Source organism: Apteryx rowi, unplaced genomic scaffold (assembly GCF_003343035.1).
Source record: "Apteryx rowi isolate R43461 unplaced genomic scaffold, aptRow1 scaffold_18, whole genome shotgun sequence".
Taxonomy (NCBI): Eukaryota; Metazoa; Chordata; class Aves; order Apterygiformes; family Apterygidae; genus Apteryx; species Apteryx rowi.
Window position 1 is genome coordinate 1,922,735 of NW_020448085.1, and position 23,674 is coordinate 1,946,408.

General features: G+C 36.2%; 1 protein-coding gene across 1 annotated transcript in view; it reads right to left on the reverse strand.

The window, feature by feature from the left end:
• The window catches only part of DOCK2 (dedicator of cytokinesis 2), a 228,840-nt gene that overhangs the window by 5,367 nt on the left and 199,799 nt on the right, over nt 1-23,674 (reverse strand). The window contains exons 39-49 of the mRNA XM_026061319.1: nt 23,553-23,642; nt 22,092-22,196; nt 19,440-19,581; nt 15,746-15,827; nt 13,658-13,742; nt 12,057-12,143; nt 6,860-7,036; nt 5,456-5,539; nt 3,716-3,853; nt 967-1,094; nt 59-239 (exon numbers count right to left, since the gene is read on the reverse strand). Of these exons, the coding sequence (XP_025917104.1) occupies nt 59-239; nt 967-1,094; nt 3,716-3,853; nt 5,456-5,539; nt 6,860-7,036; nt 12,057-12,143; nt 13,658-13,742; nt 15,746-15,827; nt 19,440-19,581; nt 22,092-22,196; nt 23,553-23,642 (1,299 nt within the window). The remainder of the gene's footprint in view (nt 1-58; nt 240-966; nt 1,095-3,715; nt 3,854-5,455; nt 5,540-6,859; nt 7,037-12,056; nt 12,144-13,657; nt 13,743-15,745; nt 15,828-19,439; nt 19,582-22,091; nt 22,197-23,552; nt 23,643-23,674) is intronic.

The window sequence follows — 23,674 nt, forward strand, 5'->3', positions numbered from 1 at the left end:
TTGCTGAAACTTAGTGTGCTTAGAAATCAAGAAATAACGCTCTAAGTCAGTAACATACACTTTTCATGTCGGAGATGGAAATATCAGGTGCCGTTTTCTCGTCAGCAAACACCACACTGCTTCTTTTTGTTCTTTTTTTGGACCTTCTCATTTTTACCTCAGGGTGAGGGTTAATTTGCAGAGCATTCTCCTCTGATTCTGATTTTACTGGCTTTGATAGCACTACTTCCAGTTCAAAGCTGCAAGGACAAAAGAAAAACAATAAAAATTGCTAAATTATACTTTAAAAGTCACTGGTATTCTGATGTCATTTCCCTGAGAAATATAAATGCAGGTCATCCTTTCCTTAGGCTTTTTTATGCAGCCTTGCAAAAAGTACCGTATATAATGTCCTTCAGCTGGTAACTCTAGACACTAAAAAGATGCCTTCAGGAGGTATTATGTCCTAAAATGTTACAAAGAATGTACAATATTAATCTGAAGTGCAAATCTAATCCTTTTTCAAAGATCTGTGCATTAGCTCAATGACATCTAAAGTAAAAAAGGTCAGAGCTCACATGGGATTTTATGGGGAATGGTGGTGGAGCTGAAAGCAAAACAAGCAAAACGATGCTAACTAATTTTAAAGCTGCATTCACTCATAAACTAATTTGCAAAAACCAAAACTTTGTACTTTTTAAATAGTATTTCAATAATGAAATATTTGTTTCCTGAAAACTGAATGCCTCTATTTTCTTTTCTCAGTGACATTTCTTGAGTATATTTTGCCTATCTAGCATAAAATATTGTAGTTTTAAGCCTGGAGGAAATGTTAGCTTCAATTAAAAAGAATTTTCGCATAGTCTGAAGAGACTGCTAGTTGTCTTGATCCTTGAATATTAAAAAAAACCTTTTAGTTTCTTCCCATAAAACAGAATGAAAAAAAAATTGTATTATAGTCATAGTTGTATTATATTCATAACCGACCTTTCCGAAGCAATTTTGTTTGGAGTACTGCAGTCTGAATTCATGGAAGCCAGTGAAATAACTGACAACTGACGATAGGATCTTAGCATTGATCTCGGCCGTCCTACTCTCTTGTCATCAAAATCTGGCTACAAGATGGAAAAGAGAAGCATGTTCCATGAACCAAGCTTGTGAGAAACTCATTTCATCTCTTCTCAGTAGGTTTTGAGATAGCACAGATGTTTTAACATATGGCATGAAAGAAGTTACTCATCACTATTAATTACTGTGATTTTGTTTCTTCTATCTGGATACAATCTTTCTCTAAGACCTCTCAAGCTGAATGATACAGCGAACAGATTTATAGCTAAATAAACCGCAATTAACAATTTCTGAAAAAGAAATAAAAAGAAACAGTGCTTGACCGATCCTGTTTTGAACAGACGGGGGCAGGCTACTAAAGTACTTGGCTTGGGCAAATAGCTTTAGTTAGTCCTTGCGCCAAAACAGTAATTACACTCTCTTCTTCAGCCCACAACCTTCTGCCATCTCTGTACATTAATATTGCCTTCTTTCTTTATATGTTTGCAGGTGGATGGATGAAATTCGTCTTTCCCTAATAGTCAGCCAGTAAGAACAGGACCCTGTAAGAACAGCAGGACTACTTAGGTCCCCATGTACCTGTATTGCACATGGCCATATGTGCTGCACCATCTCTCTCTGCATCTCTCTCTCTACTTCTGCAATGTAAGGAGAAAAAGGGAGTTTTCACTCCAAATCTCCTTTAATAGGTAAGATTGGCTAACATAATGCAAATATTCAGCTTGATGTTAATGGTTTTTTATGCTTTACAATCTGATACTAAGTTAACTGAACCAGTCTGACTTGGGGAGATTTCCAGATGCTTTCCTGTTCCTCTTGCTATTAAAGGCAGGAACAAGGATCCCATTTCTTGGCCAGTTCTGCACCCGTTCTCTTTCTGCGGGGTGAATTCTGGGAGGCAGAATTATACTGTGCAGACAGCTGTGCTCTCCTCTTCCTCTGCACAAGTATTTCCTGGGATGAGTACGCCTGCCCCCAGTTAGCTCATCGTGTCATGAAATGAGGCAAGTTTTTGAGCATTTCCCAGTGCGTGTATACCATGAACTGCTTTTCCAGCCTACTTCAGTTCCTCTCCTGGAAACATATGAACAAATGTTTTTGGAAACATTTTATATTAAAACACAGTTACATTTTCTTCTGATTATCCAGAAAACATCAAAAATTTAGGCATCACTTCATATGCCAAGTTCCCAAACTCATGGTTTCTGATGATGTCATTTTTCACCAAGACTTTTATCTCCAGCAGAAGACTTGGAAACATTCATAGTTTCAAGAGTTATTTGCAAGTATTTTGCAGAGTTTACATGAAATGAGAATTTCTGCTCCTGTGAATGTCTAAAATGTTCTGATAAGACACAATGACCGCCTAATTTTTTTTTTCTTTTTTAAATAAAAAGAACTCATGGCAGCCAACAGAAAGAATATTAGATACGGTAAATTGGAAGTAGTGCCACTTTTTAAATGCCTGGCTCTCCTGTACACAACAAAAAGAAATAAATACTGCTATTCATAAACTTTATTAATTTATGAGAGATTTCTTGAACCAAGAATTCTTTCTGTGCTATCGCATATCTTTGAATAAAATTGCATTTTGCAAGAACTTATTCCACTGCTATGTAACATAAATTTTGCAACATTCAGAAGGAGTATGAAAGATACTACATCTCTAAGGTTGAACAACAGACCATCCTGAGCACGTCATCATAAAATCTCAGAGATTAAATTAGACAGAAAAACTCTGATTTGACAGACTGTTGAAAATGGTGGATTCTGGAAGTAGAGATTTAAATAGAGAGGAAAGAGGAATTCACAAAGAAAGTGCATTCTCTGCTCTTGCAAAATTTTAAATAGGTTGTTCTTTTCTAAGAATTGATCTAAACAAGTGCAGAAGGATTCAGCATTAGGCAAGACTGTAAATAGTAGATTACAGCCTCTTTCTTATTGCAAGAATGGTGTCATGGGACTAAAAATAAAAAAAATATATCTAGATAAATAACCAGAATTTGCATTATATAGGTCTGTATCACAACACAATGTCCAAAATCTAAGTTAGAAATTTGCTATTTTTTTTTCTTCTAACAGAATAAATAAACCCTCTTATAAAATCATCAACAATGAAAACAGCAGCATAAAATAATTTCCAAAGCAACTGCTGTGCAATTCCAAAAAAACAACCAACAACATCCCTCCTACTAGCTCCCACCAACTGTCTGGAAGAGTTTGTGCTTAGAAGCTATCCTTCAATCCCATATATTTCAGTTCAGTTTCAGCTAATATATACAGTATTATATACATGATAGGCTTTACTTTAGAGCACAGCTGGAAGTGGCTAGCACAGGGAGGTGTGGACATCAATTGCTGATCAAAGCTCTAAACTACCAAGAAAAATTACAGAGGAGAAACATGAGAATTTGTTTTTACTTCCTTCTAACATGGAAACAAATTGCAATTTTAATAGAGATGGTAAAGTACTCCAAACCTTCCAGAATGTTTGATAAGTCAGAGAATTAATCAACTCTCTGATGGTAAAACTCAGGTCTCACTACCTTCAGATCACAAGAAAACCCACAAATAACAAAAGTTGTGCTTTTGTATGTGCTTTTGTTTAGAGAAGAACAATATTAAATAAAGTGCAGGAGAGGGAAAGGAGGTAAAAGGAGAATGATACCAATTCTCTGGCTCCGTATTGTTTTTCCACTTTAACTTTTAAGTGCTTGAAACATTCCTCCATACGGTCATGGAAAGGACGAAGATTATCAGAAACTCTTTTTTCATGAATTTTAATTCCAGCCCCGAGGAAAGGTATCTTGAAGTGGACCCAAAAAAAAAAAAAAAAAAAAAAAGGAAAAGAAAGAAAAAAAAGAAAAACAAGTGAGAATATTAAACTGGGTCTGACAATAACTCTAACTCCATTTGGAGTATCTGCCAAGTCAACTGCAAAACCATTATCGTGCCTGGTGGATAGATTTGTCAGCTGGTCTCATTACTCCACAGGAGCTTTTAGTAGCAGAGAAGCATCTTACTATAAATTGAGGAGGGCTCTTGAAAAGTGGACTTGCTCAGGAAACTTTTGGAGATGCGTGGGTGCCTCGAAGTGACTGTTTTGTCACTCTTATCTATCTAATGTTAATCCCTTGAGAGATTAAAACACCACGTCAGAGTTTGCAAAAAATTACCTGCTTTTCTCTAAGACACAGTTCTGTACTAATCCACCTGCTAATGAAGGTGCCTGCCATACCTTACTGGAAAGAAAGTAGGGATGAAAAAATATCCAAGTGGATTCCAGGCAAGTGGCTTCAAACTCTTAATTTCACTTTGAAATGCAGGATTCAGTGACTGCGGAAGGATTAAATCAGTCTACTGGGGGCTTAAGGACATGGTCACTTTGACAGTTGTTGCAGCAATTTAATGTACTACTGCCTGGTTACTGAATACGACCTCTTCCTTTCTCCCCTCTTTAACTCAGCTGTCTTCCTCTGCACTTCCCATATCTCTAAGAAAAAATCATCAAAATAATGCTTCAGTACAAAAACAAACAAGTCATGAACAGAGACAGTCTGCACTAACCAGGCTCACTCTGCTCTATTTTACCCTAGTGCTTTCCTTTTTTCCAGCTCATTCTTCAGGCTGGGGCTAGTGTCAAATAAGCAAAGGGGGCAAGATCTCTGATCTAGTAGATTTGGAAAAAGGCACATGACCATATTTTTAAATAACTGGAAAAAAGTGTAGACACCCACTGCCTCAAAGGAGAACACCTGATAAGAAAAGGGTTAGAAAAGGGTCTGTCTGTATCAGTTCAAATAACCCCCTCCACTCAAATCTCTTAAAAATCCTTTTGTCAGAAGGAATGGCTTGCTTACTGAATAAAAAAAATCTTACAATGAAGCAAATATGATAATAATACTTTTCTGACCTCCTCTTCCCTACAAATCCTTTCGTATCCTTGCTTTTATATTGTTATCATCTTCGCTATTATATTAGCTGAACAATAATCAGTTAAAACAAATCTCATTTTCAAAGATGATGGATAGCACACTTTTACATGCTGTTTAAGTAATAATGTACATGGTCACACAGAGAAACTTTGCACTTCTCTCTTTCAAAGACATTTTATTACTCTTCAATCTTTGAAGATGGTGATTTATGAGATTTATGCAATATACTTTTAGCTACCCTTCTGCAAGTAACTTTTTCTGCCAGCATTAACATAGCACTAACCAGATAGTTTCTAACAAGAACCTTCTCTTTCTCTCTCCTCCTCCTCCTCCCCCTGCCCTTTAAGAAGTGGATAGGGTAGCAGTAAAAATGACACAGTCATCTAAATGACATTATGTTCTCCTGCTAGAAAGAAACAGAAAAAACAAAAAGCAGCGGAAACCTCAGAGAACTACTACCAATAGGGTATTACCTGCCAAGCAATTAGATCTTTGAGTCTGTTCAGCTTTTCTTGATCCTCTGGATGGTCTCTGATATATTCATCTGTAAAGAAAGCCTGAGACAGGCATAAAAATAAATTAGTCCTTCATTCCAACATGAAAAGAAAACAGTGCTTTCTCCAGTGACTCCAGCTGGTGACCATAATACTGGTCATTAAATGAAGAGATATTTGCATGCCCCTCTACCAGGTGTTGTTAGTGATAATTCATTATTTTATCAACTGAGAACTGAGGTGCTCTTTTTTTTTGTTAAAAGACATCCAGTGTTTGTCCCACACTTCTGAGCTTGAGATCCTTATTGTGAAAACAATTTTTTGTTTATATTTTTTAAATATGCACTGAAAATAATAAGGTGCACACATATTTGGAGTACCATGATTTATATTAATTGTCATTTCATTTAAGTATCCTAACCTGACATTAGCCAGCATGCTATAGAAGGAGGAAAAGGAACTCTTTCATAGATAAGCAGAGCTAGATATTGCAGACGCACTGCCTTTTTCGGCGCAAAGATTTTTTTTTCCTCCATGTACATAATACAAATGTAGTTATTTGTCCATGACTGCCAACTGTCTAAACAAATAATAGTCTATGATAAACACGGCATAAGCCATACTCCTCCAGAATATGTCATGCTTACTGCATATATACATGCCATCTGTTCAGCATACCTGCAGCACGTCTGACACGCTGAGCCTACTGAGCATGGCACATACTTCCCATCAGGAAATGGCAGGCAGAAATAATAGAAGTCTACAGCTGTAGGGTAACATTCAGTTTCATCATAATCTTTAATAATTAAGATAAAACAGTTTTAATATTCCTCCCCCCCCATTTTTTAACGAGGAGCCTTGGAGACAAACTTTCTACAGTTCAGTTCCTTAAGCCATTCCATTTCCAATGTATTGGTAGAACGCTTTATATTTGTATTCCCATTTTTAACAACAAAAACTGCTATGAAGAGAGGCTGCAGTTACTGAGAAAAGCTGGTAAGAATGTAATAGACAACCTACATCTAAATCCTCCAGACCTGCTATAGGGAAAACTGACATTGATTTAGTTCAGACCAAACCTTTTGATGCCTAAGAGCCTATTTCATTACAAAATGTATATCTCATCCCCCATGTATATGAAAACCTTCATGATGGCAATTAATGCTTAGTTTCAGATACATTCCCAATGTCTGTTTTGCATCTATGCTACTTTCTGCTGTCAAAGACTGTGTGTCAGATGTGACCTGGATAGAAGGGTGGAGCTGTGACTTTCATATTCCCAGCCTACCTTCCACTGCCACTTTGGACAAAGCATCATCATTAACGAGGATTATGAAATAATACATATGAATATGATCTTCACATTGACCTTGAAGCTCTTACCTTCTCATATTTAGCAAAGCCACCCATAACAGCTGGATCAACAATTCCATTCAGAAGCATAGAAAGTGGATTAATAGGAAGGTTTTCATCACTCTGGTACTGGTTAATCATCATCAAAATTTTTTCATTTGTCGTGGACATAGTCTCAATAGCATTCTCTAAAGGACTAATTGTAGTCTATAAAAAAACAAAATATGAAAAAATATGTAATAAATCTACTTTACTTAAAATCTCCCAAACTTTTATTCATCCAGGTAAGTATATGCAATTGAAGATTTCATTTTCTTTGTAGTTTCTATAAACTGGCTTTTAGCTGTTTATTCCAGGAATCTATCATACAAGGAAACAATCCATGGATTACCCACCAACTATTTGCTCTAACATCCATTTGACAGATGAACATAATCATCTGCTCTTGCTTATGCCATTTCTCAAGCTGTAAATATTGGTGTATTTTAATACATAGAGGGAAAACATAGGATGGATTCTCTTTATTTCAATGTCCTGTGCTAGGAGCTGTACAAGTACACAGTAAAGATGACCTAGCCAGGTTTGTAGAATGATGACTCCTATGTGCTTTCAGGTTCAGAAATCAAGGAATAGTGCTAAGAGTCTGACATTAAAAAAAATACTTCTTTGTTCCAAGGAAGGAGAGCTAACTGATCAGTGAACTTCAGTGATTCAGTGTTAACAATTTATGAGGCATGTGTTTTTTTCCATTTTGAAAGGAGCCTATTCACCAGAGTATGTTTTTCCAGAAATCCTACTGCAGTCTCATCTTTGTTGGAATTTCAAAATCTGAGAATTGAAGTTGGTTTTGTGTTTGGGACTGGATGCCAAAATTCCTTTTGTGAAAATTGCAATTGCTTCAGGCTTCTGCTAAACTGGAATATTTAAGATGATTAACAGAAAGTGATTTAAGCTAAAAATATTTAGTGGTAATAACACTCAGAAACAGTTACTAACTACCTCATTGACACACTGATAACCTTCAAATAGGAGGCAGGAAGTAACAGTTGTGGTAACTGCCACAATCTATAAGGGCATGCTTGATTAATGCTTTAAAAATCACCCTGTGTCCACACTCAAAAAGGCCGAATGTCCAAAGGTAGAGAAAGGATTTACATTCCGCCTATACTTGTATTTTGACTTCTGAATGCACTTAAGTAAAAGCAAACATTGTTCCTGGTTTGCATGTGCGTGTAAAGACAGGAAAAGAGCAACTGACCCTTCACAGCAAAGCTCCAAGGAACGGAAAACAAAACAGTAACAGCAGCAAAAATCAAAAAACAGGTCCTCATATATAAATCCTCCGCATTTTTATTCAAACCTTTTACCTCTGGACATCTACATATTAAGAGAATTAGAGATTTTAAAGAATAGATGTACAGCCGTTAAATATTTCATCCCTGATCTCATAATCTACTTGTATAATTGTATGAAATTGCCACCGATGGTGAGGTAACTCACATGTTATAAATAGAAGATTATGACTTCAAGTGAGGAATAAAAGTAACAAGAGATGAACAGCAAAGAAATGGACAAAACCCTCTTTCATGCAGCTGTCCTTTATTAAAAAAAAWATATATATATATATCTTTAATAACTTCTTGTCTAGCAGAGGAAATTTTGAAATGCTAGCTTGCAGCTGTGAAGAATGGAACAGCTAATAGTCATAAACCAGCTCACTGTATCAGAGATGCTGACTCTTACATTTGTTGATATTTTCTCTCATCAATACTCCCTTTCTAGATTAAAGTATAATGCATTTGTCTATACTGCAGCTACTGTAACCATCAGGTCTTTTAGAGCAAGATCTTGTCTCCATTCATGCAGGAGTGATTTGGGTTCTGTCAAAAATAGGAAAGATGATGAGAAGAACTGGGTTTTTCTGAATTTTATTTATTGCCAGCAGCATGTTCTGTTCTCTATTTTCTCTCAGGCTTGGTAACAGGGCAGGACTATTTGCATGAAAAATAAAAGAGATGGATCCTGTGACAATGCTCAAATTACAGAAAGCAGCAAAAGAAAGGTGAAGAAGGAGCACCAGGAGACAGCAAAATATCCTTGCTAAATACACTGCCAGGGGACTGGGGGAAGGGGAGCAAGGTGGACAAGGAAGGAGTAAGAGATCACGCTGCACGATGTTCTCCTCCTGAAGCTGTTGCATTACTGTGCTGTACAGATAAGGAAGTAGACAGCTTTTTATTTTAACACAAGTGCAAAAGAAACCAATGTAGATATCCTTGCTCTTTTAACAACTTGTCGTTACRTAGAAAATGGTAAGTAATGTTCAATTAGGCATTTAAGGCTTTGGTAAAGAATCTATCCATGCACCGTACAGTGACTGGGAATGACTCTTCTGCTCCTTTTAAAATATCCCCACCAGAGGCTGCTGAGGCAGGCTGGGACACACATCACAACGCCTGGAAGGAAGCTGGGACTGTCACCAGACACACACAGCAGGTCAGAACTGTGGTAACTATACGTGTGCAGCGCTGAGGCATTACTGTGCCTTGGTTTGACACTCCCAGCATCATAGTACAAAATGTGATGCAAACCGCATCTTTGGGCGCATGGAAACAGACCCGCCTCCATACTCCCTGTCGCGTGGGCAACACTGCTTTAAATGCAGGAGAGATGTTGGGATGAGCCAAATCCCAGAATGCACCAACTGAGGTCAGGGCAGCAAGAAACTTAAACATCCTTCGTAGTACCTGTACACTGTTCTCTTTTCTGATGAGTTAGATATATTGTAGATCATGCAAATGAAATGCTAAGCCTTAGTTTGTTTGGTGGTTGACTTAAGCTTTTAAAATTCAAGAGATTGGTGTTGCATATATAACACTATAAGACACTATACAGAGAAATGACAGGGTTTTTTGATCAAAGGAGTTTCTCCATCAGATAAGATAATGTGCAATGATGAGAGAACGAGAACAAAAGAGAAAAAAATAGAAAATTAAACTGGAAAGGGGGCATTAGGCAGAGATCCTCTGTTGTTAAAAAATGCTGGGGTTGAAGACCAGATGACAGAAGAGCATGAAACAAAGGTAGAAAGCCACCAGGGAGTTTTAAAGAAAGATCTGAGGAGAAAAGAAGATTATGCCATAGAATGCATCATTTCATGTGGAAGTTGACACAAACTGCATTGAGTACAGCAGAGAATGCAGTACAGAGAAAATAACAGAATTAGGAGAAAAAGGAAATGACAGTTGGTTTGTTAATGTGAGCCAAACAATATTATCTCTTCTAAAATAGTTTTATGAAAAACTCTAAAGAGAAGTAGCAGGGCAAAATAAAATTAAACTAGGTTATCACTTTAGCTAGTGCAGAAACACAAGAAAATGAAGCAAGACATCATTTTCATTCTAGACCTTGGTGATGTACAAGTGTTCTCTATAAAGAGTAAACTACAATGGCTTTTTTTATTTGTAGTAGCAAAGGCTTGTTTTAGTTACACAGGTTAGTCCCACAGATTTTCAAGGTGGCTTCAGGGTTTTTACCTGACACTCAGCAGATCTTCCATGAATTCTATGGAAAAGACTCTCTCCCCCCTACTAATTGAGGCTCGTACAGGAGCTATAGTACAGTAGTTTTAACAGGAACCTCCTGTCTTGGAAGTTGTGCCTTCTTTTATGGCAAATTGCATTTTCACTGGATCAATTAAAAAAGGGTAACAAGACAGACAAGCTTCTTCCAACTGTATGCACTCTTTAGATTTAATGGAAGACACTTTTGGATACACCTTTCTTTTAGTGCATCTAAATATGTGCTGATACTGTGCAAGCTGGTGTGGTTTCCAGAGCTACAATGCACTATATCCCAACTATTCACAGTATTTACTGGAATAATGAGACTCCCAGGAATTGGAATGGACAGAAAATGAGAAAAAACATGAGAGCTGCAGAAACCAGTGCAGGATTTCACAGTTTAAGCCTCAAAATATTTCAGTAAAAAGACAAACTGTTCTTTCCTTCCTTCTGCTTTGCATCTCTCCTTATCTTTTTAATTTTAATTTTAAAAACATACTAGTAAAGAAAGCAACTGACTATTCACATAGGTTTCTTTCATCCATTCCAAAGAGTAAATAGAATAACTGAGAAGACAAAATAAGCCTCAAATTAAATCATAAGTCTTTGCTGGCATAGGCACACTTCAGTAATTATAAAAAACACTCTCTGAAAACTTTCATGAGACACTGGCAAGGGAATCCCCAACAACTATCGTCTTCATTTTATCTCAAGGGAATCCCCTTATCAGGTTTTTATTAAGCCAGCATTATAGGAACTACCTTAAGATAAATGAGAGCATAATTATGTCAAAGATGGTCATTAAAAACAAATGTCAAGGAAATTAAAATAAATGAAAAACAACCTTTTTATTAATACTTTCACACYGTTGACAAATGGTAGAAAGCGTGATAGGTCACAATCTATGCAACTGCAGAAATATTAATTCTGTATTAAGAATTCCTATTACCTCTTTGGGGGATAACATATTGACAATACAATATTTCAGTAGCCCAGGGACTTGCCAAAGACATTCATTGTTTTAGGAAGCTCTGTCTTTTATTAAGCCTTTGGTTAGCATCTTTCAAACCAGGTTTACAACCACAGTAGGGTCAGGCTAAAGTCATTTCTATGTGTGAAACTCTAGTAGTTTAAAATATGGCATAACATTTGTCAAATGGTGTGTTTTATCATCTCACAGAAGTGCCATATTTCTGAAAAGATACAGTAAAAATATGTATTTCTTACTGCTTTCAGTGCAACAGGTAAGTCAATTTTTATGACAACAAACACAACAAAAAAGAAAACAGATCAAACACCTAATCTCTTGTAAAAGGTTCTAAGATTTAGAAACAGACAAGAAAGTCTTTTTGGTTCTATAAATATTCATGTATATGAAAAACTTTCAACTCCTAAACTTCAACAAAAACAAATTTTTTTCAGTTCTCATAGGACTTGGTCCTAAAGCTCCAGTTCAGAGGTAAGATATATTGATCAATATTTAATCGTTCCAGCAGTAAAACAAACAAACGCCCCCCCCCAAGCCATAAACAACAGCAGTTTTGTAAGTATAAAAGTAAAAGAAATAACAACAGTTTGTTTTGCATAATAAATTTGCAAACTATTTATATATGAGGTTTCATACAGATATATATCCTAGGGGTACTTCGCATGTTAATACACACCTGTGACATGGAGACAACCTCAAACCATCGTAAAATTCCGGGAAGTTTGTATGCTGTAACAAATGATGTTCTCTCAATCCACATAGACTATTAAAAAAGAAAGAAGGGAGAAAAAGTGATTTAAAGATTAAAATTTTAATCTTTTCTGCCTTCTGAGATGTCAGAGTTAAAAGAATTTAGATGCAAAATGTATGGACATTTATTTTTGCATAAGACGACACTGCAAAATGAAGCCAGCACAGCAATTTGCACAAATCATTTTCCTGATTTCAAATTAGGTCATCTTTAGGCACTAAGCCTACACAAAGCAGAAGAAAATAAAGATTACTCTTCAATCTTTTAGTATCTATTCCTAACTTTGCCATTACAGGTTGACTGACTGTGACTAAATGACCCACTCTCACATTCTCTACCCAGATTATACTTTCCCCTTCCACTTTTAAAGTGTATTTCTGCAATTACCAGCAATAATAGCACTGTTGCAAGATTCCAGCATTCTTTTTTTACTTTTTCCTCTCCTGAACAAGACTAGCTACTGGTAATTTAAAATTCAACTAGTTCATTTACCCTACTGCTCCTTCTCTTTCCGATATCAGCTGATCTAAACTTCCAGTAGCGAGAAATGTAATAATGAATGAAAAGAAGGCATACTCTAACTATCCTGATTTCCACCTATCTGAAGTTAGTGCAAATATTATTTATTCTCTCTGGCAATGAAGACATTAACCATTCAATTTTTGTAACACAAATTCAAGGTAAATGTATAAATGGTTTCAAAACTCTCCAGTTTGCAAAGGAAGCCAATGTGCATTATGAATCTCGATAACTGCAAAGCTGGAATGTCACAGTAGAGTTTGCATCTGAAGCATCTGATTTAACTGCAGTTAAGAAGCCCACTGACAATGCTGATCAGGACACACAACTGAAATGGTTTGTACAATTTTGAAATAAATAGCTTTTTCCCCGCAGTATTCCCAAGGGCACAGTTTTAGCCATAAAGATTAAAAGATATGGGTTTTTGTATATGTGTATAACTACAGTATAGAAACTCACTACATTTCTATGTGTGACACTGAAAAATAATCTACAGCATTGCAGATTTCCTAGACTATTTAAATAATCAAGACTATTTGTCACCATTACACCATTATGCAAGGGAGTGAGAATGACATACACAGCACTCCGGTGTGTCAAGATTTCACAGAACTAATGAAGCGGATAACACACACCTCTTACTGCCAGCCTGGCAGCTTAAAGTGGAAGTGGCAAATCATTTGTTATTTATTTACATGACCTTGATAATAATGAAAATTTGTACAGGAAAACTTCACTGCTTTATACAATTGTTTTTAACACGTTTATTACATAACATTTACCTAAAATTGAAACAGTGATGTATCATTGAATAAGTATATAGGGTAATGCCAAAATAGAGAAATCTTGTGTTTATTTCATTTTTTGAACCAGATCCGAAAATCAAAGCTTCTGTAATGAGTAATCTGAGACTGACCAAGAAAGGATCTAGATTAGAATTCAATCACAGCAACTTTAATAATTTTAATTGCTACCAAAACATGTCACCCTGTCATTCATTTACTTACAGCAAATTCATTTTCAGGGTCAACAGATCCTTTTCTGACTGGTCTTGAATAGTGGAACCGCTGCACATTGTTGGACTTATAAAAACTGAAAGATTTAAGAAAGATTACAATAAAATACAGAATTCAGAAACTTCTGGATCCCATTATCATAGTGAAATATTTCATCTCAAGTTAGTATTTTTAATTAAAAGAAAATTTACTGCTCAGGAAAAAAGAACACTTTACAGAAAACTCAGGATACAACTTCTTTAACTATAAATCAGGGTCAACACAGTATTTACAGGAAGGTATGCTTCATCTTGTATACTGGGTATAACTTCCAGGTACAAAACTTCCAGATTAATGTTAGAACCTACAGAAGAATCTCTAGTAAATATTTTTGCTTTCCTGTGCTATTGCTGTGACACCCATACTGCTTGTCTGCACACAAAAGGAATATATTTTGTTAAAAATAATAACTGACTCAGAGAGGATATATTCATTTAGACTGAAATATGTCCTTTTTCATCCACTGCCCGTGCCAAATCCGTTTAATCACTTCTAGCAATTCCGCTTACAATGCAGAACAATAGCTATTCAAATAAACTAAATATATGAAGCCATAAATAACAATTTATTCTGCTGTGTAAATAAATGTATATAAACTCCTATAGAGGGGGATATCAATATAAAAGGATCTCTTGTAAATTCATGTTATGGTCTACTTAGCTAATGAGTCATCCTCAATTACTGTGAACACACATTTCCACTCAACTCCTAAACGCTCAGTTTTCAGCACTGGCTAATTTGAAAGAACAGACATCACACAGCTCTAAGTGTTTTACTGCTCAGAGGAAGTATATTTCTTTTTGGCATGAAGCTTTTGTTTTAAAAAATAATTCAATTTAAAGCAATGTCAAGTAAAAGCTAATTTTACAGAGAGCAAAAAAATATTTTAGAAATATCTTACACTAAAACCAAGTCACATTCTGGAAGCCCAGGGAAACAAATAAATGAAGAGAYCCTAAACAGTTGAGCTAAACGGACTTCTGATTTGCTAGTTCACAGGAAACTGTACTTCTTGATCCAAGCTACTAAGTTTATCTTCTTCAAGAAAAGAAAAGAAAGAAAATCTGCCATACCAAGTCAAGTCACTTAGACAGTTCCGTCTGAAAGGACAGAAACTTTTTGGTAGAATACATTGCCATCAAATAATGTAACTAACAATTATAGAACCAATAAAGTACTCTCATAAAAATATATTTTTCCTGTAAGACCAGACGAAATTAGGAGTCTGGCTAAATTCTGCACCTGAAACAAATAATCACAAGATCTCCCATATGGCAAAAGATTGTCCTCTGCGAAGCACTTAAATAAGTCCATCAAAGGTTCAAAATGTGGCTGGCACTACACTGTAATCTAGTCAAACAGGACCAGATTCCTAAGCTATCTTGTCAGTTACTGATTTTAAAGTGAATTCCAGCTGAAACTGGGACCACAGTTCACTTTTTGTCTTATACTGCAAGACTTGAGCTTGTACCTGCTTTATTTATTTTGGGGTGTGTGTGGGGCTGATTCTTATCTTTCCACTGTGAACCAATTGCAATTCCAGTACAGACTCTATYGAGAAGGCTGCGGACAAAGGTGAAACCTGCTCTGAATCCAACTGCGGAACAGTTAAGAAATGAACTAGTCTCAGTTGATAACTGCAGTATCAATGGAAACCATTCYGGCCACCAAAGGTTTTGCGCTTGGCAAAGTGAGTCCTAACAAGATTCTGTCGAACAAGTAAGAGCTTCAACTCATGCACTCTCATCCTGCCGATCACCTCTAAATCCCCTCTGTCAGTTGTCTTAGAAGCTGTGTTGAAACCTCAAGAGTTTAGTCCTGAAGCATGGAATTTTTTCCCTTTCCCTTGTAATCATATGCTATTGTTCAAGTGATAGATGTTCTCTTAATGCAACGCCCAAGGAACGCAAGAGTCAGTAAACAAAGACAATACAAGCTCCAAGACTCAAGGGACAATGGCCGAGTTCACAAAGTAATGGTTCTGGTTTTAGGATTACAGATTGACTTTCACTGTAATGTATATTACAGAAATCCACTTACTTTATAATTTGATCTGGTACTGCTTTATTTTTGAATCTGGGTTGCTCCTCCAGGACTGGCTGCACTGTAAAACACTGGATGTCTGAAATCATGACGGAAAGTTAAGGGCATATAACCACTAGTGTGAAATACTGTAGCTTGGCGGGGGAAGACATTTCCTGAGAAAAATCTGCAGGGGAAATTTGCCAGTAGTAACCATGTTAACATTAATTTTAAAGGATATAAAATGCAGTATCAATTACGTGAATGTTTTTATTACTTGTTGAGCTTAAATATCTGTAGCTGAATTTATCACACTGAATCATTCATTAAATTTTAAAGCAAAGCCAAGTTGCAGAAAGAACATCAACAACATCTGATGTCAATGCTTTGACTGTTCAGCTTTGAGGCATACATACTGTCGTGATGTTTAGCATTTCATCTTTGCAATCTGTAATTGAACAGCCCTTCTACCTTAGATTTTCTTTTTCTGAGCGTTACTTTTAATCTTAATACTGTATTTGTAAATAAATCATATTCYTACATATTTCAGTGTATTTTAATCTTACACCCTCAAGTTAGATTCTACTGCTATTTCTTAAGTGCATAAGTAGTATATCTCCTGTTAGTTGCAACTGGACTTAGGCAAAATATACTTCAAGGAAGGACTGAAGCATATGATCAACAAAAAGTAATTAGTTAAGATGCAAGAAACTCATGAATGCCTGGCTCTCAAACCTAATGTACTATTTTGGGCAAGACAGTGACACTCTGCTTCAGTCCCAATAGTGCAAAAAGGAAGCAATATTTCCATCGCTACTCCAGCAGGTTCTATCAGAATACTGTAGACTCAAGAGAGCACGTGAAATGTTACAGTATTACCATGATAATTAATAAAGGAAAAATAAACAAATGAATGTCTGATGCTTTGGTGATCCCATACCTGCTCAGCCAGTAATGATTTAAATCAGAACATGAAGAAAAATGTGACATGCATCAACCATTATAGTATTCCTAAACAAGAATAATTTAGCGCATTCTAAAAGGTGGGGAATGGTGGTTAGGAGATGGATTTTTCTGGGAAAATGTTTGTGACATAAGGCATGCTTTGGTTACCAGGACAGACAGGTGATGTGTGAGTAACAGTGCCAACCAGAACAATGCTCACGGAAGATTTGAATTTAATATGAAGACACAAAAGGTAAGAATGTGAGGTAACAGACAACCTGCTGCTTTAAAAATAGCCAATTCAAATGTTCATCACTGTTTTTCGAACTTGAAGACAGGAAAAGTAAGCCATGTATGAACTGGAATGAAGAATAGAACAGTCAGTCAGCTTAGAGTTGTGTAAGAAACAGGAGCAAACACCTCCAGGAACAAACCATAAGAGACATCCAGGGCATGTAAGTCAAATTGCAAGCTGAACTGCCACTTGAATAAGCTTTCATCCCTCTTAGGAAATGACTGATCCACACAACTAAATTCTTTCAGATACTACTGGCATCTGTCAGCTTAAGAAATTGTAATCTCATACACTTTCATGACAAACAACTCACAGATTACCGCTCATTAGTTTTGTTTGGCAATAATAGATTTTTTTTTAAAAAAGTTTCCTACGACACCCTGAGCGAAAACCATACTTGGAAATCTTAGTTGTAAAAACAAACCAAAAAAACACCAGAAAGGCAATTCAAGTATTAAAGCAAGTAGTATTGGTGCATTTGGGGTGGAGAGAGACATCTAAAGCTATCTTGTTCTGAAGCATTGCTGCTGTGCCACCAACTGCTTTTAATACATGAAAATATTTTTAGAAGGGAAAGCAAGCTTCAAGATCATTTGACATGAAACAGCCCAATGACTGGGTACATACTGACTCAGAGCTGATGTTAGCCAAATGTGTAAAAGATTTACTTACAAATAATTATAGCAAGCTGTTCCATGCTTTGTTGTTTGCAGTTTTTGAGGACAGTTGTAACGTACAACTAAAGAACATCTATTACAATGGCTTCCTAAAATTAAACTCAAAAGATAGGAACAGGCTGCACAGCTTTCAAAAACTATCACATCTATGTACTGATATACATCTTTTTCTAAAGCCTTTAAGAGACATGAGGGTAAAAAGGGAATCAAGAACGATAAAAGCTTCTCTTTTAATTGCTTTTCTTTCCACGAGTATCAGGGGACAGCAAAAAAAAGATGACGCCTTGAGAAGCTGTTCTACAGCACCTTTTTAAAAAGGCACAAATACATAACAGCTGTGAGAATTTACATGCATGGTAGCAYGCAGTTTGGACTATGAAAAGCACAGTATAAAAAACTGTAGTATTCATATATACTGTTCTAATATACAGTGTTTTTCCTTTGGTTCAGAAAGATCATGGGAAAAAGGAATTCAAAAAATATCAGAATGATATAAACAGTATGCTATAAAAGGATATAAATCATTTCAATGGCATTTGAAAAATCTAAGTTTATCAACTAAAGCAATGCATTAATTGTATTTAAAAACTATCTGCATTCACAGGGATCCTTTCAACACAACCTAAGTGCTTATTAAATATCCATGAAATATCCTTGCAGTTTATCTTTGAAGAACTCTAACCCTTATCTCACAGCTAAGGGAACTGGGGCACAAAGAGAATTAATAATGAATAACAGTGTGTCTGTTTTGCAATTAAAAGCAGAAATATGTATTTATACATATATTTCAGTTCTTCATCTAGGAGAAGGTGGCCATAGGCCATATTTCATTAAACAGATGTCAATACAATAATCAAAATTACCTTATTTTTTCCTCACCTACATAAACTACTACTACTAGCATAAACAAATTGTGCTTTCATAATTGGTATATTTTCTACCCCTTTGGAGTTCAAATACGGCTTGATTTTGTTTACCTCTACCTACCCAGTTAGCCCTTCCTTTGCTGGTCTTCCAAATTTGTGAAATTCTAAACTGTTCTGCAGTGCAGTCACTACCACCTGCTCGGGTGCTTTGAACAGAGGAACACAGAAGTTCAGCCACTAAAGTGGCTCGACTATTTTGGTAAAGCAAAGCCCTCACTTTTCACTTCCACTGGGATTCAATCCAGGCCGGGAGAGAGGAATGTGGGAAAACAAGGGGTCTGGGTCATTCTGGAAGCACAGTCTGTTCTGTGGCCTAGGCAGCTGCAAACTATAAACAATTTATTTTTGCTTAGTACACAAGACATGGAGCATCCAGTTCCTGTAAATGAAAAGAGGATTCATACATATGATTTTCTGTATGTTGAAAAGACACTTTTCTGTGAAGTCCCCTAACTACTGATGCAGTTTATAGTGTCATATACTGCACTCACATACAACAGCCCTTTGCCTCCAGATATTTTTCCAAACCAGCAGAACCACTTCCTGTGTCACCTCAAGTCACATCTGTGTATTGAAATCTCTTTTTCTCTTACAGATTCTTCTACAGAAACTAATAGATATAAGGAAAAGCTGGTTCTCGCCTTTCATCATTTTGAGATTTAAGGGATTTAATGACATTTAGAACTCTGAAGTGTCAAGTTCATTGAAACACAATTTAGCAAGCATTCATGGTTCACAATACGACATGCTAATTAAGAATTTCATTGACATTGCAACGTTATTGTTAAACTGCCTTACTAGAAAAACCCTTCTCCCACTCCCACACTGCTGCCCTTCATTCTGTCATCTCCCATGTCTAAGAAGGATACATTGACCAGGAGAGTTCTTCACATCCTCTCCGGGTGCTGAGGTGGTGGTCATCTCCTCCACACTGGGAAACTGACTCATCAGCTGTGCCTGGAAGTCCTCTCTCCTCTCATATTCCTTCCCACGATAGATGAATACTTTGTTCTGCAGGGAACAAATACCAGGTTTTTTGGGCTGAATGCTGCTGGGGCAGAAGTTACATGTTTATCAGTACAAAGGCACAATGGGTTCTCTGAATTTTGGAATGGGTGTTACTGCAATACAAATGTTAATGGCTTATAAAGCAAGAAACCACTTTGACCATGTGCTGGAATGCATCACTGACTCTCCACAGATTATACTTAATACTGTAAGACAGCATGAAGGCAAAACCGGCATCACTGAGGATGCTCCTTTAGAACAGAATATAGTCAGAGAGGCCAGGTAGGTAAACTACTTCAATTCCTGTTCTTCTTGTTGCCAAAGGAAAAAAGATTTACTTTAAAACACCTTCTGGGTCCAAGTTTCACAGCTTTATAATACTAATATATATATATATATATACACTACTACTAATAATACTTATATATATATATATATATATATATATATATATATATATATATATAGGTTTCCTCTGCCTGCACCTTCCCCTTGGTGTTATGAAATGCCCTCATTTACAATAGTCTATCCCCAAATCTGTTAATTTTGTGGTTCAGTTTGCTTCATTAACAGGATACTTATATGCAGGCTTCCTTTGGTGTAATATTAACGCATCTTTTCACTATTTTTTCTAACATTGCCAGGCAACTTTGGCCTTGAAGACTGGAAAAGAGAGGTCTTTTAYTGCTTTTCAAGTATGGGGTAATCATGGTATTCATCATGGTATGTAAGAAAACATTTTCTCTAGAAGAGAAGGTCAAATATTCAAGTTAGTCTCACACTCTGAAGACATCTGCTGCAGTAACAGATGTAGGAGCAACAACAAGCTTCTCACAGTCAGTATATGAGGAGTTGGTTGGTTGGTTTGTTAGGTAAATGCATCTTGCGAATCAGAGAAAATAGTCTAATAGTTAGCTCTCCTATCTAAGTAGCAATCGGCACGTAAGGACTGTACTCATTTAAAACCTGTCTCCGGACAAGAACACTTTGCTGACAGAATAATACTGAAAAATGGGGTGGTCAAGGCAAATCCTGTTAAAAGAAAGCAGTGTTTTGCGTTTTTTTTTTAATCTTAAGTAAAATCCAACTGTCCTCTAGTTACTCAGTTTGGCAGGCTTCTCAAAAAAATCCAGGCCCTTTGGGTTCTTGATTTCATACCTGGTAGAAGAAATGGAGAAAAGCAAAAAATCCACAGAGATAGCAAACACAGTGGACAGATGTTTGTTTGTGAAAACAATTTAGACTTATCATAACTCTCCTAAGATATCAACCAGCTGTTACCATTCAAGAAAAACTTGGACTAATAAGAGATAGCTGGTATGAAAATGTCAGCTCAGTGCATATTAGAGGTTTTTTTAAAAAAAAAGCAAACTGAACTTTAGGAATTGTTAGGAAAAAAGAAAACAAGAGAAAAAACATCAGTATCACATTGAACAATTTCATAGTGCATCCACACTTCAAATATGTACAGTTCTTGTCCTACCATCTCAAGAACTAGGAAATGTACAGCAAGGGAGCCAGGATGATCAAAAATGGTTCTGGTAAGAGCAATGCTTAAATGAACTAGAACTCTTCAGCTAAGGGTATAACAGAGAACAATATTTTCATAAATGGTGTGGGGAAGGTGAGTAAGGCACAACTGTTTAATCTCTGTCATAATATATGAACTAGTGTAGAGAAATTATTAGGTGACAAAGAAAAGGCAGCAGTGAATCTCCAACAGAGATGTAATGGCCACAGTATGTCCTGGAAGGCATCAGTTCAGAAAGCAACTGGACAACTTCATTGTAGAACAATCCATCAAGGGCTAGAAAACACAAAGGTGTTGCCTCTAACCTAAGTAGCCTTTGTCATGGAAGGTAGGGAATATATACCTACATACAAATATCACTACACACCAGCTCTGCATTGTATTCTTCCCTCCCGTAGTTATCTACTACTTGCCACAGCTAAAGACACGGTGTCGGTCTACAGAGTGCATTGGTCTAACCAAACCAAACTGCACTACTTCTGTGTTCTTTATGTATTTCAACTGTAGCTGCGAGGCAGCAGAACTGGAAGCTCTTGTCAGTTCATGAGGTCCACCAAAAATGTCCAGCTCTTAAGTGAAGCAGATTTGCAGATTTAATTGGAACTCCATTTAGTTAGCAGCATTCTGTCAGTTATTAATACTCTTCTTGGGGATACATCTGAGAAACAAATACCATAGCAGCCGTCCAAACAAAATTACTGCATATTGCTGCATGTTGTTCTCATGCATTATCTTTAATGCCTGCCATGACTCCTAATTTACACAATCAACATCAAGAAAAAGAATCAACTTAAACCCACCCGAAAACATCATGCATATTCTTACAAGTAACAATTGAAATTATGACTACAATCCTGCACCAAGGCAGAAGTAAATTGAGGATAATTTTCCCCAGAGGCTCATTTGCATTAGTACAGGATACTAGTATTTTTAGAGGCATATAGAAACAGATTAAAAAAATAAAGAATTTAAACAGGGTTACCCTTAGAAATGTGGGGAATCCTTGGCCATAATACCCAACAGCAAAATAGTCTGGTTTAGGCCTTAGAATTTTCATGATGTTTTCATAGAACTTCGCTTGTTGAATCTGAAAGCAAAACCAATCATGATTACTTCTGGCTTTTTTTTTTTCCATTTATTTTTACCTCTGCAGTAGTATATATTGTGCTAAGGGAATCAGACTCTATACTATCAATTGATAACAACAGCTTTCAATTATCCGTTGGTAAGCTATAGCAATAATCAGTTAACATGCACATGACATTCTGCTGTGACATGTTAAATACTGTTTACATTTATATGCAAATATAATACATAAAAAAAAATGTCTATGGCTTCCATTTCAATTAGTTGACCTCAGAATCAGGATTACCCTTAATTTACCAATATGAAAAGAAAAAAAAACCCGCAAGCACTGAAGTCATGCTTTGCAGGAATTTATATCTGCTACTTCAGTGCAATGGATAAAGCTCAAGCTTTTGTTCTAGCATCATACTAAGGAGATTGACCACGTAAAGGTCTTAGAACAATGTCTTCCATAAAAAAAATGAAGTGGCATTTAGCTTTATTATTTTTAATTTGTTTCCTGTATTGTACTTATAAGTTGTTCAACATTGAAGCTTAAATAAAATTGGCAAATATACTGTCTTTTCCTTTCAGTTTTTGATAAATCCAAAGTTGACTGGGAGGGACAGAAGCTTTCTTTATGCACTAACCAGTTCAAGAACATCAAGTTTTTATTCCCAGGTTTTCCTGGTGGATATTCAGGGTTATCTGTTGCATAAGCCCTAATCATTCAATAAAGATTATGCAAGTGAAGAAAAAGAAAAAAAAAGGGGAGGGGGGGGAATGTTCTTTTTTGCATTACTTCAGTTTTTAAGAAAAAAAAATAACTGAATTTTTATACAATCTGCCTTAAAAATATTTTGTCCCTCCAGCCTTTGGATCTAGTTCTAATTCCTTGTGATGTATTACTTCCCCAGTCCCCGACTGGGGCAGAATTTTTCAGGTTTGTCAAGATTTGAGTTTCTAAAATTTAAAGAAAAATTTCAGGGAAAAATGCAGCCAGGTGCTTTTCCTAAGCAGCACATAAAACAGCACAACGACCTCAAAAGCCTGTTCCATCTCTTTTATTCATCACCTTTAAATTACACAAAGTGAGAACAGGTTTATCTCATCTACCGAAGTTTCAAGATACTTTAGTAATCAAATGTTTATGAATCTTTTAATAATCAGTTCTTTATTAATTTCTGTTTTACCACTGGAATCTTGTGATACTGTAGCAAAGGTCAAGGCTTATTCTTGCACAAAATGAATTTAAAAAAATTGTAGACAACAAGCTCATAAGCAGCCTCAAAGCCTCTCTATCCATCAACCTTTTGACAGCTCAAAACTATTCATTTCTGTGACTGAAATACTTTTGAAGATTTGTATATGTTCTTACCAGGTTTTGGCTTAAAAGTTCATAGTCAAAAACTTCCTTTTCATATTGCTCTGCAAGTTCTTTACATAAAGATATGGCTTCTTCCCACATCTGCAATGTAATCGCATATTCAAAAAGTAAAT